Source organism: Triplophysa dalaica, chromosome 23 (assembly GCF_015846415.1).
Source record: "Triplophysa dalaica isolate WHDGS20190420 chromosome 23, ASM1584641v1, whole genome shotgun sequence".
NCBI lineage: Eukaryota > Metazoa > Chordata > Actinopteri > Cypriniformes > Nemacheilidae > Triplophysa > Triplophysa dalaica.
In genome coordinates this window covers 17,251,258-17,270,360 of record NC_079564.1, presented here as the reverse complement: position 1 = coordinate 17,270,360, position 19,103 = coordinate 17,251,258, and the positions used below count along the sequence as shown (strand labels likewise).

At 39.1% G+C, this 19,103-nt stretch overlaps 1 protein-coding gene across 3 annotated transcripts; it reads right to left on the bottom strand.

Moving 5' to 3' along the window:
• Positions 1–261: 261 nt before the first annotated feature.
• ccdc78 (coiled-coil domain containing 78) lies at positions 262–19,074 on the bottom strand. Of its 3 annotated transcripts, none has more exons than XM_056737694.1 (15): positions 18,825–19,074; positions 17,835–18,004; positions 14,521–14,652; positions 13,847–13,933; positions 13,443–13,775; positions 11,746–11,787; positions 11,506–11,591; positions 11,006–11,084; positions 10,793–10,918; positions 10,483–10,670; positions 1,365–1,539; positions 1,265–1,290; positions 1,123–1,192; positions 644–744; positions 262–573 (listed from the first exon to the last, which is right to left on the bottom strand). In XM_056737694.1, exons 2-15 carry the CDS (start codon positions 17,910–17,912, stop codon positions 492–494), a joined length of 1,605 nt encoding a protein of 534 aa, XP_056593672.1. In that variant the 5' UTR covers positions 17,913–18,004; positions 18,825–19,074; the 3' UTR covers positions 262–491. The 3 variants fall into 3 exon arrangements, with proteins under 3 accessions (XP_056593672.1, XP_056593673.1, XP_056593674.1); XM_056737695.1 differs by having other exon boundaries at positions 11,506–11,588; XM_056737696.1 differs by lacking the exon at positions 11,746–11,787 and having other exon boundaries at positions 11,506–11,588.
• Between the last annotated feature and the right edge of the window lie 29 nt (positions 19,075–19,103).

Below are 19,103 nucleotides of genomic sequence, written 5' to 3'. Positions count from 1 at the left end.
GCCCTTATGAGTGTGTTTACATATACAACAAAACATGATAACCATCTTAAAACAGCTCACCCTAAAAAAAATCTTGAAATGCAGTGAGATAACCAAACATACAGACTGGTATTGAATGCTGATAAAGATGTTTACACGCAAAGTGACATTAGTACAACAGAGGCAAATGTCCAGCCCTGTTTATCAAATTTCGCCATATGTTTATTCATTCAACTTATTTGCATTACACTTTTTACAATATTGACACCACCGGTTGTATTAAAAGAAAAGACTTTATGACCTGTCCCCCAAAGTGAAGAACAAAATCAACCTTAAGACATTTACATGATCTAACATATTGTCTGTTTATTAGGTATCATCGGATAAATTGTATTGATTTATCATATATTTGTTAATATAATATTTTATAATATGTTATCGTTTTGATTTGCAAAGGGGCGGGGCTTATGTAACACATTGCACTATATCTCATAACTTCTGTTTTTGATTGATTAATGGAGAGGGAGGGGCTTACAGACTCCTGCGCTGTTTGATCCCAGACGTCTACGCAGAAGCGTTATCTCCAGCTTGTACCTGCACAAAGATGTCACACCTGAGGATCACCTGCAGCATCACGATTCAACGCGGTTGAGGATTTACATACCTGCCCAGGTGGTTGTCCACATACTCCTTCAACTCAGACAACTGCTCCTCGGCAACAGTCGACCTGGTGATGAGCTGGGCGCGCTCTCGCTCTTGAGCATCCTGTTGGAATTATACTGTTTCATTAAGGCTGTGAATTAGCTCTGTGGTTTTTAAACTTTTAGTTGTAAGGCCCCCTTTTGTATAGAGTGGACCACTTAGAAAACCTTAACATTTTAATTAAAGCAAAACATATGCAGTTATACAATGCTGGAACATCCATTTTTTGGGTTGGTGGTCTTATTTTTTTGATGTTTGATTGCATATGATTTATGATTAATTTCTAAACTTCATAAAATGCCACAAAATCTATGGTCCCCCTGGATCCAACTTGGTTTCCCAGTTTGAGAACCACTGATATAGCTTAAACAGCTCATTCAGACAGTCTGACCTTCCCTAAATTATTTTCATCTGTTGGTAATTTTTGGTTGTTTTGATTACCTGTGTGGTGTTTGTCATTTCTGTGAGCTGTTTTTTAATATCATTCCAGGCCTCTTGGGTCAGTCCTGATCTACATGGTGAGTAACAGCACATAAATAATCCAGAAAATCAGCCAGTATGAAATAAATGCTCCATTACTCACCTCTGAGACTCTGACAACACCGCCAACTGAAATAGCAAACACATGATTCAAACCCACAGAACTAATCCATATAATAACACACACACACACACACACACACCTGTTCTTGAGCCTGTCTGAGTTGGCTCTCCAGTCGAGCTTTGTCATCTCTCAGTCTCTGTAATTCTCTCTCTGTCTCTCCTCTCAGCTCGGAACCCGCTGGACTGAAGTGGGCCTCTGGGGGTCCGGCATCTAAAGCGTGAACCGGCAGTGCCAAGATCTGCTCACGTTGCTCCCTATGAAACAAAGCCTTGACTAACCAGACCAATTCAAGACCTTTGTGTATGTGTGAGCCACATCTGTAATGCCAGATTCACAAATCTTTCTTAAGAAGTAAATTCTTCTTGAACTGCCATATTTTTTCTTAAATTCTAATTTAAGCAAAAAGTTAGGAATGTTATGTATACCGAAAAAAAAACATAATACGGTTCATAATTTGTTTTCAAGATTGATCTTTATTTGAAAATTAAGAAGAATCCAAATTCTTAAAACAAAAGCTGTCATAAATATCGTTTTACAATTAAGACAGCCTCACGGTTTTCTTAAATCTCATAAGGTAAGAACTTTAATGGTGGCTCTCCCTCTTCCTCGTGGATATTTGCTCGGTGGCTTTTGGTCGGGGTCACTGAGTGCAGCTATGACACGTCAGAGGGGATCGGGCCCTCCCGGTTGAGCCTGGTTTCTCCCAAGGTTTTTTTCTCCATTAATCAATCATTGGAGTTTGGGTTCCTCCCCACAGCAGGGCAGTGTTGGCTTGCTCACCGGGAGACTGCATTATTTATTTATTAATTATTTATTATTTATTAGAATGATCTTGCTTGTTCTATAAACACCATGCACTGTGCTGTGTTTTATCTTTTCTTTTTTTCCTGTTTGCCCCTGTAAAGCTGCTTTGGAACAATGCAGATGGTGAAAAGCGCAGGAGTCTTGCGGGGTTTCAGCAGCGCCGTCGCGGTAAGATTTCAAACATTCTCCGTCGCTATAGCACCTGAGGACAGAAGTTGTTCATGTTATTTAGAGTTTTTGTTCACACCAGGAGTGAAGGCGGTATGTGACGAGCTACAGTTCATTGTATTAGTAAGTTGACGGTTGTTTTTTTAATGTTGAACATCGCGCACGCCGTAGACTCGGTAAAAGTTACATGCTTCGACAGTTGTGATACCACACTCGCTCGTGATTATTTTGTGGTGTAATTCAAATTTGCAAATGCAGTCATCCGTTAAATCGAGAGACCAAATTAAAATGAGTCACCATAGCTTGAGGTAAGTCGATGTTCACGGAGGATAGCCCGGTAAAGTGATTAATGTACGTAACCATCTAGATATACAGTTTATGTATCGGAGGCCAGCTGAGAGCTTGAGCAAAAGACGTTAGCGACACCCTCATTGTATAGCAGGCCTGTCTCACAAATAGGACCGTTGGAGGGTGGGAGTGAGACCCGTTACAAAATACTATTGTGACAATTTCTTGACCGTGACATCCCTAACGTTAGTTGGATTACATTTCTGTATAAGTACGGTTTTAAGTGTAAGTTACTCTGTTTAATTTGCTTAGAGTTTGTTTGTAGAGTCACTTATACTAAAATGTAGTTAAAATGTAAAATGCTTAAAGATAATTGTATAGTCACTATTAACTATTACTATTGTCACATGTATAATTGTTTGTTTTAGGACACACTTTGCTATGCAGGCCACTGGATGCTGACTACTGAAGGTTAGGTTGTGTGTGACGGTTATTCTCTTGTTTCGTTTCCATAGTTCCAGCTACTTGTTGTGCTCTGATGGATCAAGATGTGGACCGTTTTACAGACTCACTTGGGCCTTGTTTTGCAATGTTGTTTCATGATGGTAATGTTGGTTAACGTGTTGTTTAAACATGAATGTTTAAAGAGCCATGTTGGATACTATGAAGTTCTTACTGATATATAAATAAACTTGAATTGAATTGAATTTAATACATGTATTTTGTTGTTTCACATAAGGCGTGTATTGTATTGAACAGAATTATAATTTTGACATTAACTTATCATTATTATATCAATATAAATATTCCTTTATGACAAGGACTAGCACCCTAACTTTAGTTTTCATAATTAAAAACGTGCTTTTTACAGAAATTTGGGGCACAAATATTATGCCATAGTAACACACAAAAAGTATAAATAGGTTTCATTTTTAACTCTTGCTAACATTTTAGCTGACATGCAACCGCAAATGCCATCACATCTTAATATATATAGGCTATATAGGAATGCGTGGAGTTTGTTACACACATTAAATTTATTGTAAAGATAAACATATACAAGTGAGTGTAATCATTGACAAAGCGTATCATTTTATTCTTACGACAAAAATTAAGATGTTCTTAAGAAAATATTTTAGAACTTTTTAAGAAATGTTTGAGAATCTCACTTACGAAGATTCCTAAGAACTTTCTATAATTTATCTGAAGAACAATCTTATATTTTGTCTTGAGAACAGTTTAGTAAATCCGGCTAAATACTTCTGTTAAAGGTTTTTTGGTTAAGAATAAATATAGATCAGTTATTGTGTTCAACACCATCTCCTTACCTAACTCTGATTCCCTAAAAATAATGATTAAAAATTTGAACTGTCAGGTACAATTTGGTAGGAAATGTCAGTTTGACGTCATTTCACTTCAGCCTACATAAAGATAAGTATGAAAAGTACTGCAATTTATATTTAAAACAGAGATGGCGCTATTTGCATAAATGTTTCGGATTGCAATTTTGAACGTCTTCAGTAAAACCTCAAAAATGGACAAAAATATTTATAAAGGGACTAAATGATGTCTTTTAAGCTTTTTACCAATCATCTGATCAGCTCCAAAAGGGACATAATGTGACAGGTAAAGTAACTAAACATCTTCATATTTAAAGGAGGCATGAAAAAAAAATCACAATTTTATACACAACCAGCGGTTTTGTTATATATGAGGGAATTGTATTCACGCGAACATCATGTAAGTGTCAGAACTGAAAACGCCCTTATTACTGAAATTACATCTGTTTTTTACACCAGGCCCAGCGAGCGCCAGGTTCTGGAATGCACTTATCTATGAGGACATTGAAAGGTTGAACACTGCCTACAACGAAAGAATATCAACGACTACTTCTCTAGCCCTGCCTACTAGTTCACGCGTCAGAACTGAAGTAACACAAGTGGCGCGGAACAAGATAGAGCGAGCAAGCAATAAACAAGCATGCCGTTTAAGATATCTCAATATTGTGCCATCCCTGGTTGTGGAAGAATACAGTCACTGCATAACCTTCCTTAGGATTCCGATATTAGGAATGCATGGTTAAAGTTTATTTTTAAAGACGTAAAGACATGTGGGAAAAACACGGAGCATTTGTGCGTTTCATTCCTCCTAGGATTCCTTCGTGAACAAGGCAGAGATGTGGAGAGACTAAAATTATAAAGCAGTGCTGTGCCTTCAATATTGGATCCGATAGGAATGGTGCACCAATCTTATGTGAGTTAAACATTTTTGTACTATGCGTCACTGTGCTTTGTTAGAGATCGCTTGATGTGCCCTGAGCACGGTTCACTCGAGATTAGTATTACATGGTGTCCTCTAGTCATTTGTAGTTATTGCAGAGGTTGTCTGTGATCTTAAGTCTTTGGGAATCTGAATCATCTCGCTCATATATCCTTTTTCAAGGTTTTATCCACCGTTTGCGAATAATGGAGGCTGTTTGAAGTGTTTTGGTATAATTTCGGTACTGGGTGATTTACATAAGTTACCGTGAGTCTTCAGTTTGTTTTTTTATCATGGAAACTCTCGTAACATTTAAGATTCACGACTGAGGTGATCTTTTGTCCAGTTCGGGATCACTGGTCTCAAATGCTGACAGGTAAGGTCATATAGCATTTAACGCAATACACGTATAGGCTATAAAAAACTAAACGCAAAGCCTTGCCATCACATCCTGGAAATAAGTCAGTAAATTTGAGTAAAATCATCCTATGCGAATGCGCGATATGAAATACTGATGTGGGGAGGTAATTTATAAATCACAGGATGTCTCCAGATAATATTAATGCCTTGCGAAAACTGTGAACGGTGCTTATGTGTAACCTAACGTTACGTCTCAAACCAAATTCACAGAAGGCTCCAACTACGCAAACTGCAATTCAATCAAAGCAGTGGAGATTTACTTATAAAGTCTTCAATGCGGCACGCCCATTTAAACTGGCAGTTTGCAGATCTGGCCTCAAAACCAGTGTATAAAATAGCCTATTACTTCTTGATTTTTATGTTTTTTAATGTAAAAATCACGCGAACGTCATAAGTAGACCTCATCTAACAGTATAATACAATAAACAAGCCCAGTTCATCAGACCTTTAATGTTGTGTATACAGTAGTGATGCGCTGATGGCGGTTAAATCCGCGGGCGCTGCGGATCATCCGCGGGTCGGGTGGGTCGGGTAATAGAAAAATACATTCAGATTATTTGCGGGTGGGTCGCGGGTGGATAATATCATATACAATATTAACAAAATTTTTCTAAAAATACGAATGTGTTTTAAATGCATTTTTCATCAGGCGCTAATTTACAGTAATTTAAAAGAAATGCGCGCGTGGTGGCGGTAGAGGACGGTCTATTTCTTAAAGCAGAAATTGAGGCAAGAGAAATTTAAAAAGGGAGAATTCAAATCAAAACAAAAGGTAGGAAAGGAAAGTACCTTGTTGGAGCGTTTTAGCGAAGTGGTTAACAAGGATGAATCAAGTGCTGGGTATGCAATATGCAACGACTGTGAGGCACTGTATGTAGGCCTATATGAAAGCCATAAGATTGGTACATCTAATATGGTACATCATGTGTGTGCTAAAACGAAATATTAGATTGAAGTATTTACAGACAAAGACAGTGCTAGAAAATTTAGTGAGTGATTGAAATGACGATCGGGTCCGGGTCGGGTGCGGATATCTATATCAGAGAAGATTATACATGTGGGCAGGTGGCGGGTGGATCATTTTTTTGAAGCAGCAGATGCGGGTGACATTTAAGCTTATCCTTTGCTAATATGGGAATTTTTATGTAACTTTGAGTTTGTGTCTACTTTCTGGGAGTGCATGTTTAAACAATGTTTTCCGAATTAGCCTCACACTGCATACAATACATGCAACACAATTTATTATAGTTCTTGTATTCTGCAGGCAAAACATGTTTATTTTAGCCCCGCTCTGTCGGTCCTTCCGTATGGGATCAGAATCCCGCCACAAGTATTGCGGGCATATTTAAAAATATAATAAGCGTAAATCAAAAAATTTAAACCGTGAATCAGAACTTTAAACATATTTTAAATGATATTGGACAAAATTAATATATAAAGACAAAGTTGTTCAAATCGCAACCAAAATAATGTTTCTCCTTGGTTGTTTTACTCATTTTCGTGTTCTTTGATATTTTTTGCTAATATTTAAACTTTTTCTACGCATACGTTATTTTTTTCCTCGCTTGTTTTTCCACGTTCTGCGCTTGCGTTTCCAAAAACTGCAGTTCAAGTTTCATGGTAATTAGGGCGGGCTTTTGCGTCACCATTGGTCCACTAGTTCTAGATTGACAGCTCCTCCTCTAGCCAATCAGTCGAAGATGGTGTTGACGTCACTTCATACGCGACTCGCGGCATATCCTTGGAGGTGGACTATAACCGTCATCTGCAAATCCCGGACAAGGTCCACAGGTAATTGAACATAATAATATGGTTACTGAGTGTCAGATACACTTCTGTTATGAATATGCTCTGCCAGGTTTACCAAGTAATTTGATGTCCGATTCCACCGTATAGTCCGATAAGTTAACATACATGTTAGCTGGGTTTAGTCAGCGGTGCTATAGTTAACAGTTACTTTATTAAGTTATTTAATATTGTTGGCTGTGTATTTAGAAATGAATACTGTATTGTTGTAAATGTGATGATGTTGCTTGCTCGTGACAATGATAATACCATGCGAATCTTAACTCATTTAGACGAGCACATGATTCAGCGTCTCATCTCACAGTAGTGCATTAAATCAGCAATAAGTGCTAATTGAACGTAGTGTTACCGGGGAACAGATGTGTTTTGTCAGGTTTGTGAATTTTGCTCCAATGCAAGGAATTATGTCAAAGAGCATGGTATTACACTAGTGTGTAGGAAACGATTTAAACATTTATGAACATAATTGAACATAATTATATCATTATTGAGTGTCAGACACACTTCTTATATGTGTTATAAGTACTCTGAGTGAAGACTGAATTTGTGTAAATGTGTGTGCTGCTACCTCATAACTATGATTATGCCATTCGCAACTTAACTCATTTAGACGAGCACATCGTGTAACGTTAACCTTTTCTGGGTGAAGGTAACATTAGTTGACTACTGTTGAGACATTCTGGCTGCTAACCATCTATCAGTAATAAACGTTATCCAGGGTAACTGCCATTTAAATGTTATTGCAATGGTTTCATATTTAGACCCATTTTAATTTAAGTTGCAGTCTTGTGCTCAAATTGTTTACAACACTTGTTACAACTAAAACACATTCAAAAGATATTTATTATTAGTTTTGCTTTGTATGATTCATGTCACTTGTTTTTCTCTAGGAAAGCAGTTGTTCCCCATGCAACATTTTGAGTTGCATCAGTGCTAGGCCTCTTGGATCAAGACATCCACTTTACGGTTTGCTGGATATGTTAATGGATGTCCAATGTCGGTCCTGGAGAGCCACAGTCCTGCAGAGTTTAGCTCCAACTTTGTTTAACAAACCTGTTTTGAAGTTTCTAGTATGTTTTGTGAGACCTTGATTGGCTGTTCAGGTGTGTTTGATTAGAGTTGAAGCGAAACTTTGCAGGACACCGGCCCTCCAGGACTGACTTTGGGCACCCCTGTATTAATGGACAGGATCTCTGCAAGAGACAACACAAGTTACATTTCTTTACCAGCATTGTCTTTTTTGAACACGTTTGTAATTCTGTCGACTTGCATTTTTCATTTTTTCCAGCACGATGTTGACTACGTCCTCAGCCACGTTTCTCCTGAAATTAGTGCAAGAGTGAGTTCCACAGCTTTGGTAAAATGGAAGATCATAAGCCTCTTAAATATTTCCTTCAAGAAACATGGAGATGGACTTTGCATTGTATACTGCACCTAAAAAGACTCGAAGGCTATCCAAGATAGGAATTTCCTCATCAGAACAGCATGAATGGCTCCATCTAATACAAGTGCATGACCATCAATTTAAGATTGTCAATAACTCATTTTAACATTTATTGAGTGGATAGGATCAGTGAATCTATACATTTCAGTAAAAACAACCTGCTAACTAAAACTTGAACTCGGATCAATGTTGTTGTGTCATGACCAACAGTTTCAGAAAGCTAACAGACAAAGTTGAAACTTTTTTACAAACATTGATTGATTAAACTTGTCTGGATAACTTGAACGGACAAATGTGAACTTTTGAACCACCAAAAATGACAATTCTGTTGCGGCTGTAATACTTTTTCTCATTTTATTATTGTTTTTAGTAAATTGTGTTAAATTACTCTATTTAACCAGTCGCATTACGTTCCTGTAGTGATGTTTGCTTTTTTAATCACCTTTATAATGGTGTTAAATGACATAAAAATAACACAAATTACATTAATAATAGTCTGATGATTTAAGATTCAAGTTGCAACGGACTGCGTCACAAAATTGAACTAAGTAATTATCTCTGAAATGTAAGATTGGTTGTCATGAACTGAGCCATATCATGATAACGTACACTCCATCTACATGAGGGACTATTACTAGTGTTTTTGCTCCTCCAATGAGTCCTCAAGCGCTGCCTTGCTCCAAAAGGTCCTAGGATAAAAAAATATACAAGTTGAAGTACGCATTGTTCTGTGCATTTTTAATCATAACATGGACACCTGGTTTCAAATCGATTGGGTTAAGATTCTGCTTTACAAATCTTTTTTACACACTTTGTCTATTCAGAAAGAGCGTTTTAAATGTTTAAATCGTTTCCTATGTACACACTAGTGTAATACCATGCTCTTTGACATAATTCCTTGCATTGGAGCAAAATTCACAAAACTGACAAAACACATCTGTTCCCCGGTAACACTACGTTCAATTAGCACTTATTACTGATTTAATGCACTACTGTGAGATGAGACGCTGAATCATGTGCTCGTCTAAATGAGTTAAGATTCGCATTATCATTGTCATGAGCTAGCAACATCATCACATTTACAACAATACAGTATTTATTTCTAAATACACAGCCAAGAATAATAAATAACTTAATAAAGTAACTGTAAACTATAGCACCGCTGACTAAACCCAGCTAACATGTATGTTAACTTATCGGACTATATGGTGGAATCGGACATCAAATTACTTGGTAAACCTGGCAGATCATATTCATAACAGAAGTGTATCTGACACTCAGTAACCATATTATTATGTTCATTTACCTGTGGACCTTGTCCGGGATTTGCAGATGTTGGTTATAATCCACCTCCAAGGATATGCCGCGAGTCGCGTCTGAAGTGACGTCAACACCATCTTCGACTGATTGGCTAGAGGAGGAGCTGTCAATCTAGGACTAGTGGACCAATGGTGACGCAAAAGCCCGCCCTAATTACCATGAAACTTGAACTGCAGTTTTTGGAAACGCAAGTGCAGAACGTGGAAAAACAAGCGAGGAAAAAAATAACGTATGCGTAGAAAAAGTTTAAATATTAGCAAAAAATATCAAAGAACACGAAAATGAGTAAAACAACCAAGGAGAACATGATTTACGCTTATTATATTTTTAAATATGCCCGCAATACTTGTGACGGGATTCTGATCCCATACTTCCGCTTCACCATTGATAGCATTAAATGCGTCTCATACACCTCTACACTCGCGCATATTATGTCATTGGGGGTCTGTTGGAAAAGTTAATGGCTTATGGAGGGGAGACGATGAGTGACTCGATGCCACGCATGCGTAAAATAACATTTCTGCCCATTCAATTTATGAAGCGCAAAACATATATATTAATGATCAGTTTGGCAGTCGCACCAGTGGGACCGTTAAGAAAGACTGATCACATCGGCAGGAAAAATAGTCGAAATATGCGACCATGTGGTGGCAGTCTAGATCCCTGGTATTTGTTATTATGGAAGCACCTGTAAGCGATGAGAAGCCTCTGATACGTGTTGTTTAGACTCAGTATGCGTTTACGAGATGTTCGGACCGCTCTGGTGAGCTGTTCCTCTCTGGAGCGATATGATGCTTTCATCTCCTCCAGCATTGACTCAACAAACCCCTTCAACTTGTGTCCTGTATCCCCAACACCTACTGCGGTCACACACTCCTACAGCAAAAGATAAAAAAATTTAATAATATACAGTTTATCACATAACCACATAACATAAGCTATTTCATTAGTTTCTGTGATAATGTTCTGTGAATAATGTCTGTAATGTGTGCACATACTGTTACGTCCTGTATGTAGCGTGCGAGTCGAGCTCTGTATTCTCGGTTGAGTGCCTTCAGATGGTTCTGTACTTTAGAGAGCTCTGCCTCTGATTCCTTCAGCTGGTGTTGAGAAATCATCAAGGTCTGCATGAAGACAGACACAATACAGCGACCTGACATATACTGTGTGTGTGTGCGTGTGTGTGTTTGTGCGTGTGTGTTTGTCCTCACAGCAGACTGCTCGGTGAGTTTGTGTCGAGTATATTGAATGGCTTTTTTATTTTCTTGCTGCTCCTTTCCCAAAGCAACACTGAAAAAAACAAAGAGCACACATAAACAAATCAACATAACTCACCACTCATGCCACAGGACAACTGAGATAAAGAAAAGCTAATCCCAAACATAAAAACAAAAGCTGTCACGCCCAGTCATACACATTAAATTCAACATAGGATATTTAAGGTCAAATTCTTATTAACTACTGAATGTACCAAAAGACATTTTTACACATTACATTTACATTTCACAAAATTAAGTTACAGGTGGTCAGTCAGGACAAAGTGCCATTAACACTTCGTATTAGCATCACAGACACATTTCCTGTGACAGGAATTTGTTTTCCTTACTTCGCAAAGCACAAAAATGTTGCTTCCCAAATAAACCGCAAATGGCGAGACATAAACTGTTAATGGCAAGTGCAAGCAGGTCCTGTATGTTTGTGCGTGTCTCACACTTTATCTTCTAGTTGTCGTTGTTGCTCTTCATAACTTTTCTTAAGCTTTTCTAGCTCGACTTTCATGATGTTGTGCACGTCCTGCTTAAAGCACATCACATAACAGCACCACACTATCATATAACAGAAAGTTCACACAAATGACAAGAAGTGACATGTTTCATGACTATACACACACTTTCATTACACAAACAAAAGCAAAAAAGTACAAAGTTTATAGGTTACTAATCATTCTTACGTTTCTCATCAGTGGGTCATTGTTCTGTTCAAACTCCTCAGGCTGTCAAAAAACACCAAAAACCTACATTTAAATAACTTTATTAAGGCATTTGTGTATGTTATATCATTTAAATAATTAAATCCTATTGATTTTGTATGTAATCAATATTACATCAAATATATAGGGTTCTATTATATACGAGATCCGTATAATCAAAATTTTCCTATAGAATATTATAAATAAATCATGTAGATTAAAGATTAAAAGATTAAAGGAGAGACCCAAGCAATATTCATATATATGATATTTTTACTCTATATTTAAATTAAATCTATTTACTGCCAACTACCTACAACATCATTGCATTGTGACTTTTGCACAGGCAAGCTTCACTTATATTGTGTTCACAACAAACGCTTTCCACAATCTTAATTACTTGTGGGAAAGGTTTGCGTCAGAGACGCGAAAAACATCACATGACGTGTCCGGACCTTTTAAAAAAGTAGGGCTGGGTTCAAAATCGCCTACTTCCATACTATATAGTAGGCGAAAATGAGTATGAGTCATTTACATTTAGTCATTTAGCTTTTATCCAAAGCAACTTACAGAGAGTTCAGGTAGCATTAAACGATATGTCATACAGGAGCAATAATACAATCAGATACTAATACAAAGATTTAACAAAAGCTAGACCAATACCTGTTGTGAGAAAGAGAGAGCCGCGTGCTCAGTGAGATAGGGTCTAAACTTTCTAATGTTGAATAAGGCATATCGGCATGACCGCGTTGGCTTTGCAATGTAATGTGATCATTCAAGGACAGCTGTTCATCAAATATGACTCTGAGGTTCCTGGTTGTTTTGGAAGGAGTGGTTGTGGTATTGTCAAGTTGGATGGTGAGATCGTGTTGTACCGTGCGGTGTGCCAGAGTCATGAATAGTATGTCCGAAACCTCAGTATGCAAAAAACAGTAGGCGAGAAATACCCGGATGGTCTACTACTTCAGCCGAGATTCGTGAGTGTGGATTGGATACAGACTTATCTATCCCATGATGCCACGGGAGCTGAGCCATGGTCAAATTTCAAAATTAAATCAAATAAATATAGCGGAAAACTTTAAGGCAGATGTCTGTTTTTAATGTAAGTGCCAATTAATACTAAATTATGTTTTTATCAACGCTCACGTGTGGGTTGTTGTTAATAAGTCATAAGTCAAAGAGCATACCGGTCACATCATCATAAATCGTGGCGGACGCAGTATGTATTCATACTACTCCCACTCATACTATATAGAATGTACTGTTTTAACGGCCAATAGGTAGGTACTTATTCAAATTCAGTAAGTACCGTCACAATATGCGATTTCGGACGCAGCCTAGATGTCAATGAGCTCTTCGCACGAATTTCTTGCTCGAGTTGAACGCACGTCAATCTCGCCACCCGATTCGCTTCATTCGCATCACCTGCCGCGAGTTCGTGTCTCGTCTCGTGCAAATCGCTTAATTCGCGTTTGGTGTGAACCGTAAAAATCATATTGTTTTGTTTTCTCAAAACTATTATCACTTTTGACTGGATAAAACACATTTATGATTCACATAAATACTTGAACATTAGGACATAGTGTATGTCACATCAGAATAACATTAGGAATATGAAGGTACACAACTTGCTCAAGGACAGGTGTGATTAAAAACAGGGGTGAAGTTAAATCTCTTACTCTGATTCTGTTCTGGGACGCCCTGCTGAGGAGTGCTCGAACCTTCTCCACCTCTAGCGTGTGTCTGTGTGTTCTCTCTCTCTCCTGCAGGAGGGTGTCGTGCATTTGAGCGAGGGAGAGCAGCTCTTCGCTGAGCTCTTCAAAGTGTGCATGCTCTCTTTCATAAGCGGTGCTCAACGACCGGAACTTGCTCTTTAACACCGCAAGTTCTTCTGCCAGGTCACGTTCAGTTCTCTCCATCACTTCTAAACGTGCTGATGTCGCTGACACTTCCCGCCCGACACGATCTCGCTCCGTCTGAAGAGCTGAGATCGTGCCTTCCAGTGACAAAACCTAGGAGAGAGAATTACATGTATTCACAAATATATACTGTTTTTATAGATGTATTTATGGATGAGATGTACCATGTTTTTAAACTCAAATATCTCCCCTTCAAACTGCTCTCTCATTTTATTGGATTCAATCCGCACATCAACCAGATCTTTTGAGATCTGAAACACAAAAATGATGTTTGGCAGTAGAGCAATGAATAAAGATTTTGCATTTGAGTTTATCCCTTAGGATTCAAACCCATGACCAATGCATCGCTAGCCATGTCTACACACGCAACAGTGTCCCTGCGTTCCAATTCGCTATAATATGCCCTTATAGTAGGTACTGTTTTTGTGTTGGAATAGTAGGTACTTTTGAGTACATGGCAAAAGAGATTGCACACACTGTTGTTGCCTAGACAACATTGTGGCCAAAAACTGTCACACACATCAAAATACAGCTCTTCTTTCCATTATTTTGTATGCAATGTATGTAATACTTCAATTTGTTAATTTAGTTATATCTATTATATTATCTAATATCAGTTATATTTATTAATGCAGTGAAGTGCCACTAAACTCTGCCTCCTTGCGGTGAGTTGTGGGTAATATCAGCCGTAAGAGTATGTATCATTCTGCACCTCTAATTTCTACCGGAAGTAGTAGACCATCGGGGAATCTTTGTAATACTATTTTCAACATACAAACTTTCGAATACTTTTAGGACAGATAGTATGCGGATTGGAATGTTGTTTCTCAGTTCCTACCTTTAGCTTTTCTTCTTCACACTGGACCAGTTTGACAGACAGATCACTCTTTGAAGCAGCCTGCTGACCAAGTTTGTTTTGTACCGAGCCGAGCTTACTGAACAACGCTTCATTTCGGTCACGCAGCTGTGCCTGTATAAACAACAACATATATCAAGATAAGATAACACGACTGTGTACTTTCTCTTAAACACTACTGTAGTGGAGTGGGCGGGGCGAGACCGTAGTGCGCGCACCGGTCTCGAATCAAGTAGGAGATCGGGGCATATAAGAGAACGAGCGACCGGACCGTCAAAGAGAGAGGACCGGGCCAGAACATGTTTGTTTTTGTATTTATTGCTTTGTTCGCCGGCGGCTGGCCGTGAGGGACTTCCTTTATCGGGGAGTCGGGGCTGGTTCCCCGTCCCCTGCTCCTCACCCTTGGGACGCAGGCTCCGGCCTCTGGCAGGCGGTGGCCGCACTCGGCACTACTGCCCCCTGCTCCTCCCCCTCGGGGGACGGACGCAGGCTCCGGCCTCTGGCGGACGGTGGCAACTCCCCTGCTCCCGCTTGGACGAAAGCCACCCCACCTCGACCCAGGGGTGCGGCAGCAAAGGTCGACGTCGCACCGAAGCTTTGAGGGTGGCCGCACTGTGCACTTCTGTCTCCAGAGCCACCGCTAAGGGCAGCTACTGGGGGACGCCCTTCGTCCGCGCTGCCCTAACTCTCCGGGAGCGCGAGGCCACTCGGCGGCGAGGACTCTCTGACAGCATGTCTCTCCTTCCTCCCGGGTTTCGGCACCAATGTAGAGACTTTCAATAAAAGGAAGGAAGGATGCGGTAACCGGCAGACATTTAAACATTTTAATCAAATAATAACAGCCGGCAGCCCCTCACGGCCGACCGCCGGAGAACAAAACAAATCACAAAACATGGAAGTAAAACCTAAGAAAATAAATACAAACGTAAAACATCTTCGGGCCCGGTCCTCTCTCTTCGATGGTCCGGTCGCTCGTTCTCTTATATGCTCCCGATCTCCTACGTGATTCGAGACCGGTGCGCGCACAGCTGGTGCTCATTAACAATTACTCACCGGTCTCGAACCACGGTCTCGCCCCACCTACTCCACTACAACTACATAATAAATTAACAAATAAAAGAAACATAGTTCATATAGACTTACATATACAGTTGTGTTCAAAATTATTCAACCCCCACTGAAATTGATTGTTTTGGTCGGTTTGACATTGATTATGATCATTCAGTCATCCTCCTTACAATTAAATCAAAGAGGTATGTGTAGGTCAGACAAATATAACATAACATTTATAATGAAATAACCATAAATGTCTTTTCTGAGCTCACATCATTATCAGTTTTATTCAACCCCCAAGTGACATTCAATCCTAAGTACTTAGTACAACATCCTTTTACAGTTATAACAGCTTTTAAACGTGAAGCATAGCTTGACACAAGTGTCTTGCAGCGATCTACGGGTATCTTCGCCCATTCATCATGGGCAAAAGCCTCCAGTTCAGTCACATTCTTAGGCTTGCGCACTGCAACTGCTTTCTTTAAGTCCCACCAGAGGTTCTCAATCGGAATTTAAGTCTGGTGACTGCGATGGCCACTTCAAAATGTTCCAGCCTTTAATCTGCAACCATGCTCTAGAGTCTAGGGGACTTGGAGGTATGCTTGGGATCATTGTCCTGTTGAAAGGTCCAACGTCTTCCAAGCCTCAGGTTTGTGACGGACTGCATCACATTGTCATCCAATATCTCCTGGTACTGAAGAGAATTCATGGGACCTTGCACACGCTGAAGCTTCCCAGTACCTGCAGAAGCAAAACAGCCCCAAAGCATGATTGACCCCCCGCCATGCTTCACAGTAGGCAAGGTGTTCTTTTCTTCATAGGCCTTGTTCTTCCTCCTCCAAACATAGCGTTGATCCATGGGCCCAAACAGTTCTAATTTTGTTTCATCAGTCCACAGAACACTATCCCAAAACTTCTGTGGTTTGTCCACATGACTTTTGGCATACTGCAGTCGACTCTTCTTATTCTTTGGGGACAGCAAGGGGTGCGCCTGGGAGTTCTGGCATGGAGGCCTTCATTACGCAGGGTGCGCCGTATTGTCTGAGCTTCAGTACCCACATCTGACAAATCTTTTCTCAGTTCCTCAGCAGTCACACGGGGACTTTTCTCCACTCTACGCTTCAGTTAGCGCACAGCAGTCGAAGTCAGCATCTTCTTTCTGCCACGACCAGGTAGCGTTTCAACAGTGCCCTTTGCCTTGAATTTGCGAATGATGCTTCCTATGGTGTCTCTTGGTATGTTTAACATCTTTGCAATCTTCTTATAGCCATTGCCCTTCCTGTGAGAGTAATCACCTGTTCTCTTGTCTTCCTGGACCATTCTCTTGACCTCACCATGATTGTAACCACACCAGTAAATGTCTAGAAGGAGCTGAGTATCACAGTCATTTTAAAGCTGCCTAATTGGTGCTTATTAGGCTTTATTGCTGCTCCCTGATATCCACAGGTGTTTTCAATACCTGATTGAAAACACTTCATTGAACCTCTGTTCTTCAGAGTGGTAGTCTTTAAGGGGTTGAATAATTATGTCAATGAAGAATTCACAAAAGAAACATTTACTACTGTATTACAAAACTAATTGATGTCATTTTAGTTGCATATGGTTCTTTAAGAAGTCCTTGTAGGATTTCATTCTGAATACAATTACAAATGTACACTAAATTCCCTAAAACCATTTACAGCATTGGGGGTTGAATAATTTTGAACACAACTGTAAGCATATAGAAAATATTGTCAAATTGCAATGGTGTTTTTATCTGAAATACATAATGATTGAAGGGCTCAGTTCAACCAAAAACAACAATTAATTTACTTATCCTCATATCACTCCTGACATTTTATATCTGTACAACACAAAAGAAGATATTTTAACATTGACCCCATTGACTTCCATATGAACACAAAATCACTGAGACATTTACATTTAGTCATTTTGCAGACGCTTTTATCCAAAGCGACTTACAGTGCACTTATTACAGGGACAACATGGAGTAAAGTGTCTTGCTCAAGGACACACTGGTGGTGGCTGCTGGGATTGAACCAGCAACCTTTGATTTACCAGTTCAGTGGTTTACCCCCTAGACCACCATCATTTCGTTTCTCAAAATATCTTCTTTTGTGATCTACTGAAGAAAGAGTCTTGAAGCACATGACGGGAATAAATGATAATATAATTTTTATTGTTGGGTGAACTACACCTTTAAGCATTAAACATTTCTAAGAATATGATATAAAATGTCTTACGTTCTCATCCGTTAAAGTGCGAATTTCCTCCTGCAGTTGGTTTATTGAGTTAGATTCATTCATGGAGTCCATCATCATGTGCAGGTGTTTGAATGTGAAGAGAGTCAGTTTACAGTTTGGTTTCTATAAACACAAGTCTCCATGGGACACCGTCTCTAAGTCCCCATGACCTGAATAACATGAGCAATAACTCATATTAAACAAATACAACATTATTTTAAAGTGTTACCAAAATAAAAGATATGGAGCACCGGCGGTGCTGCGGCATTATACATTTTCATATGGTGTTTTTAAAGAATGGATGTTTAAAAAAAATGGATATAATTTGTTTAAGCAGATGTAGTTATCAATCAATATTCACAACTATAAATAACATGTAAATAAACCAGAAACATAAGTGCTTGTATGTGTTTATGCAATACCAAAAACAGTTCACTGAAATTTGTTTTAATCACATAAAAAGCATTATTTACACACTGTCTCATCTGATATGACATATAGCTTGAAGAATAGTTGCTTGTCAGAAACATCACAAACATTATTGGTCAAGAATGTCAACTCGGCTGTGTGTTTTGGAAACAGTGTTGCTGAATAGGATCTTCTGTTTGGTAAACGTAAGATGTATCAAGAGCTCTTGTGAAAGCTCAAAAAACCCTTTGTCCTTCATAGTGGACATGGGTTGTAAATCCACAGCAATTATTGTTTAGTTTGTCTGCACTTCTAACTGTTAAACAGCCCCCTGGTCCATCAAAATAAAATAATCAGTTACACCGAATAAACTGACGCCGGATGTTACGTTTTTGCGTATTTTAGCCTACATGTATTCAACATGTGAACTATTTTAATAAAATTTTTAGGTTTCCATTCTTATGATCAGATTAACAGACAAATATTTCTGTACATTTTATTCGTTTTGGGACGGACGTTATGCGCTCTGAACGTCCAGCAATTACAAACTACGGATCATTGTCGATTATTTTAAATACTTACCGTTATTAGAATTATAAAAACGCTAATGTCGTTTAGCCTCGAACAACGTGAGATCGGAAATAAATGTGGAGCTGAAGATGTTCGACCGTTATCGGTTTTGTGACTCAAACTGTGGTCGTCGCGGCCGCGCGAAATGGGTCCAGTCAGAGAACTTATCGATCGAGTCGAGTCAGAGTTCGGTGGGACACAAACGTCGACGATTATCGAACCATCACATACGAGAAAAACGTGTAAAGCTACGTGGTCGTAATGACTTTCGCCAGCTAACGTTACCTGAGT

What these genes read in the sequence shown, in the direction of transcription:
- ccdc78 (XM_056737694.1), bottom strand. Translation starts at nt 17,912, where the DNA reads ATGATGATGGACTCCATGAATGAATCTAACTCAATAAACCAACTGCAG. An exon ending in GCACTTTAACGGATGAGAAC is followed by an intron (nt 14,653 to 17,834) that starts GTAAGACATTTT and finishes TTGTTTATACAG; the next exon opens with GCACAGCTGCGTGACCGAAA. An exon ending in CGTCCCAGAACAGAATCAGA is followed by an intron (nt 11,788 to 13,442) that starts GTAAGAGATTTA and finishes GTTTTTTGACAG; the next exon opens with CCTGAGGAGTTTGAACAGAA.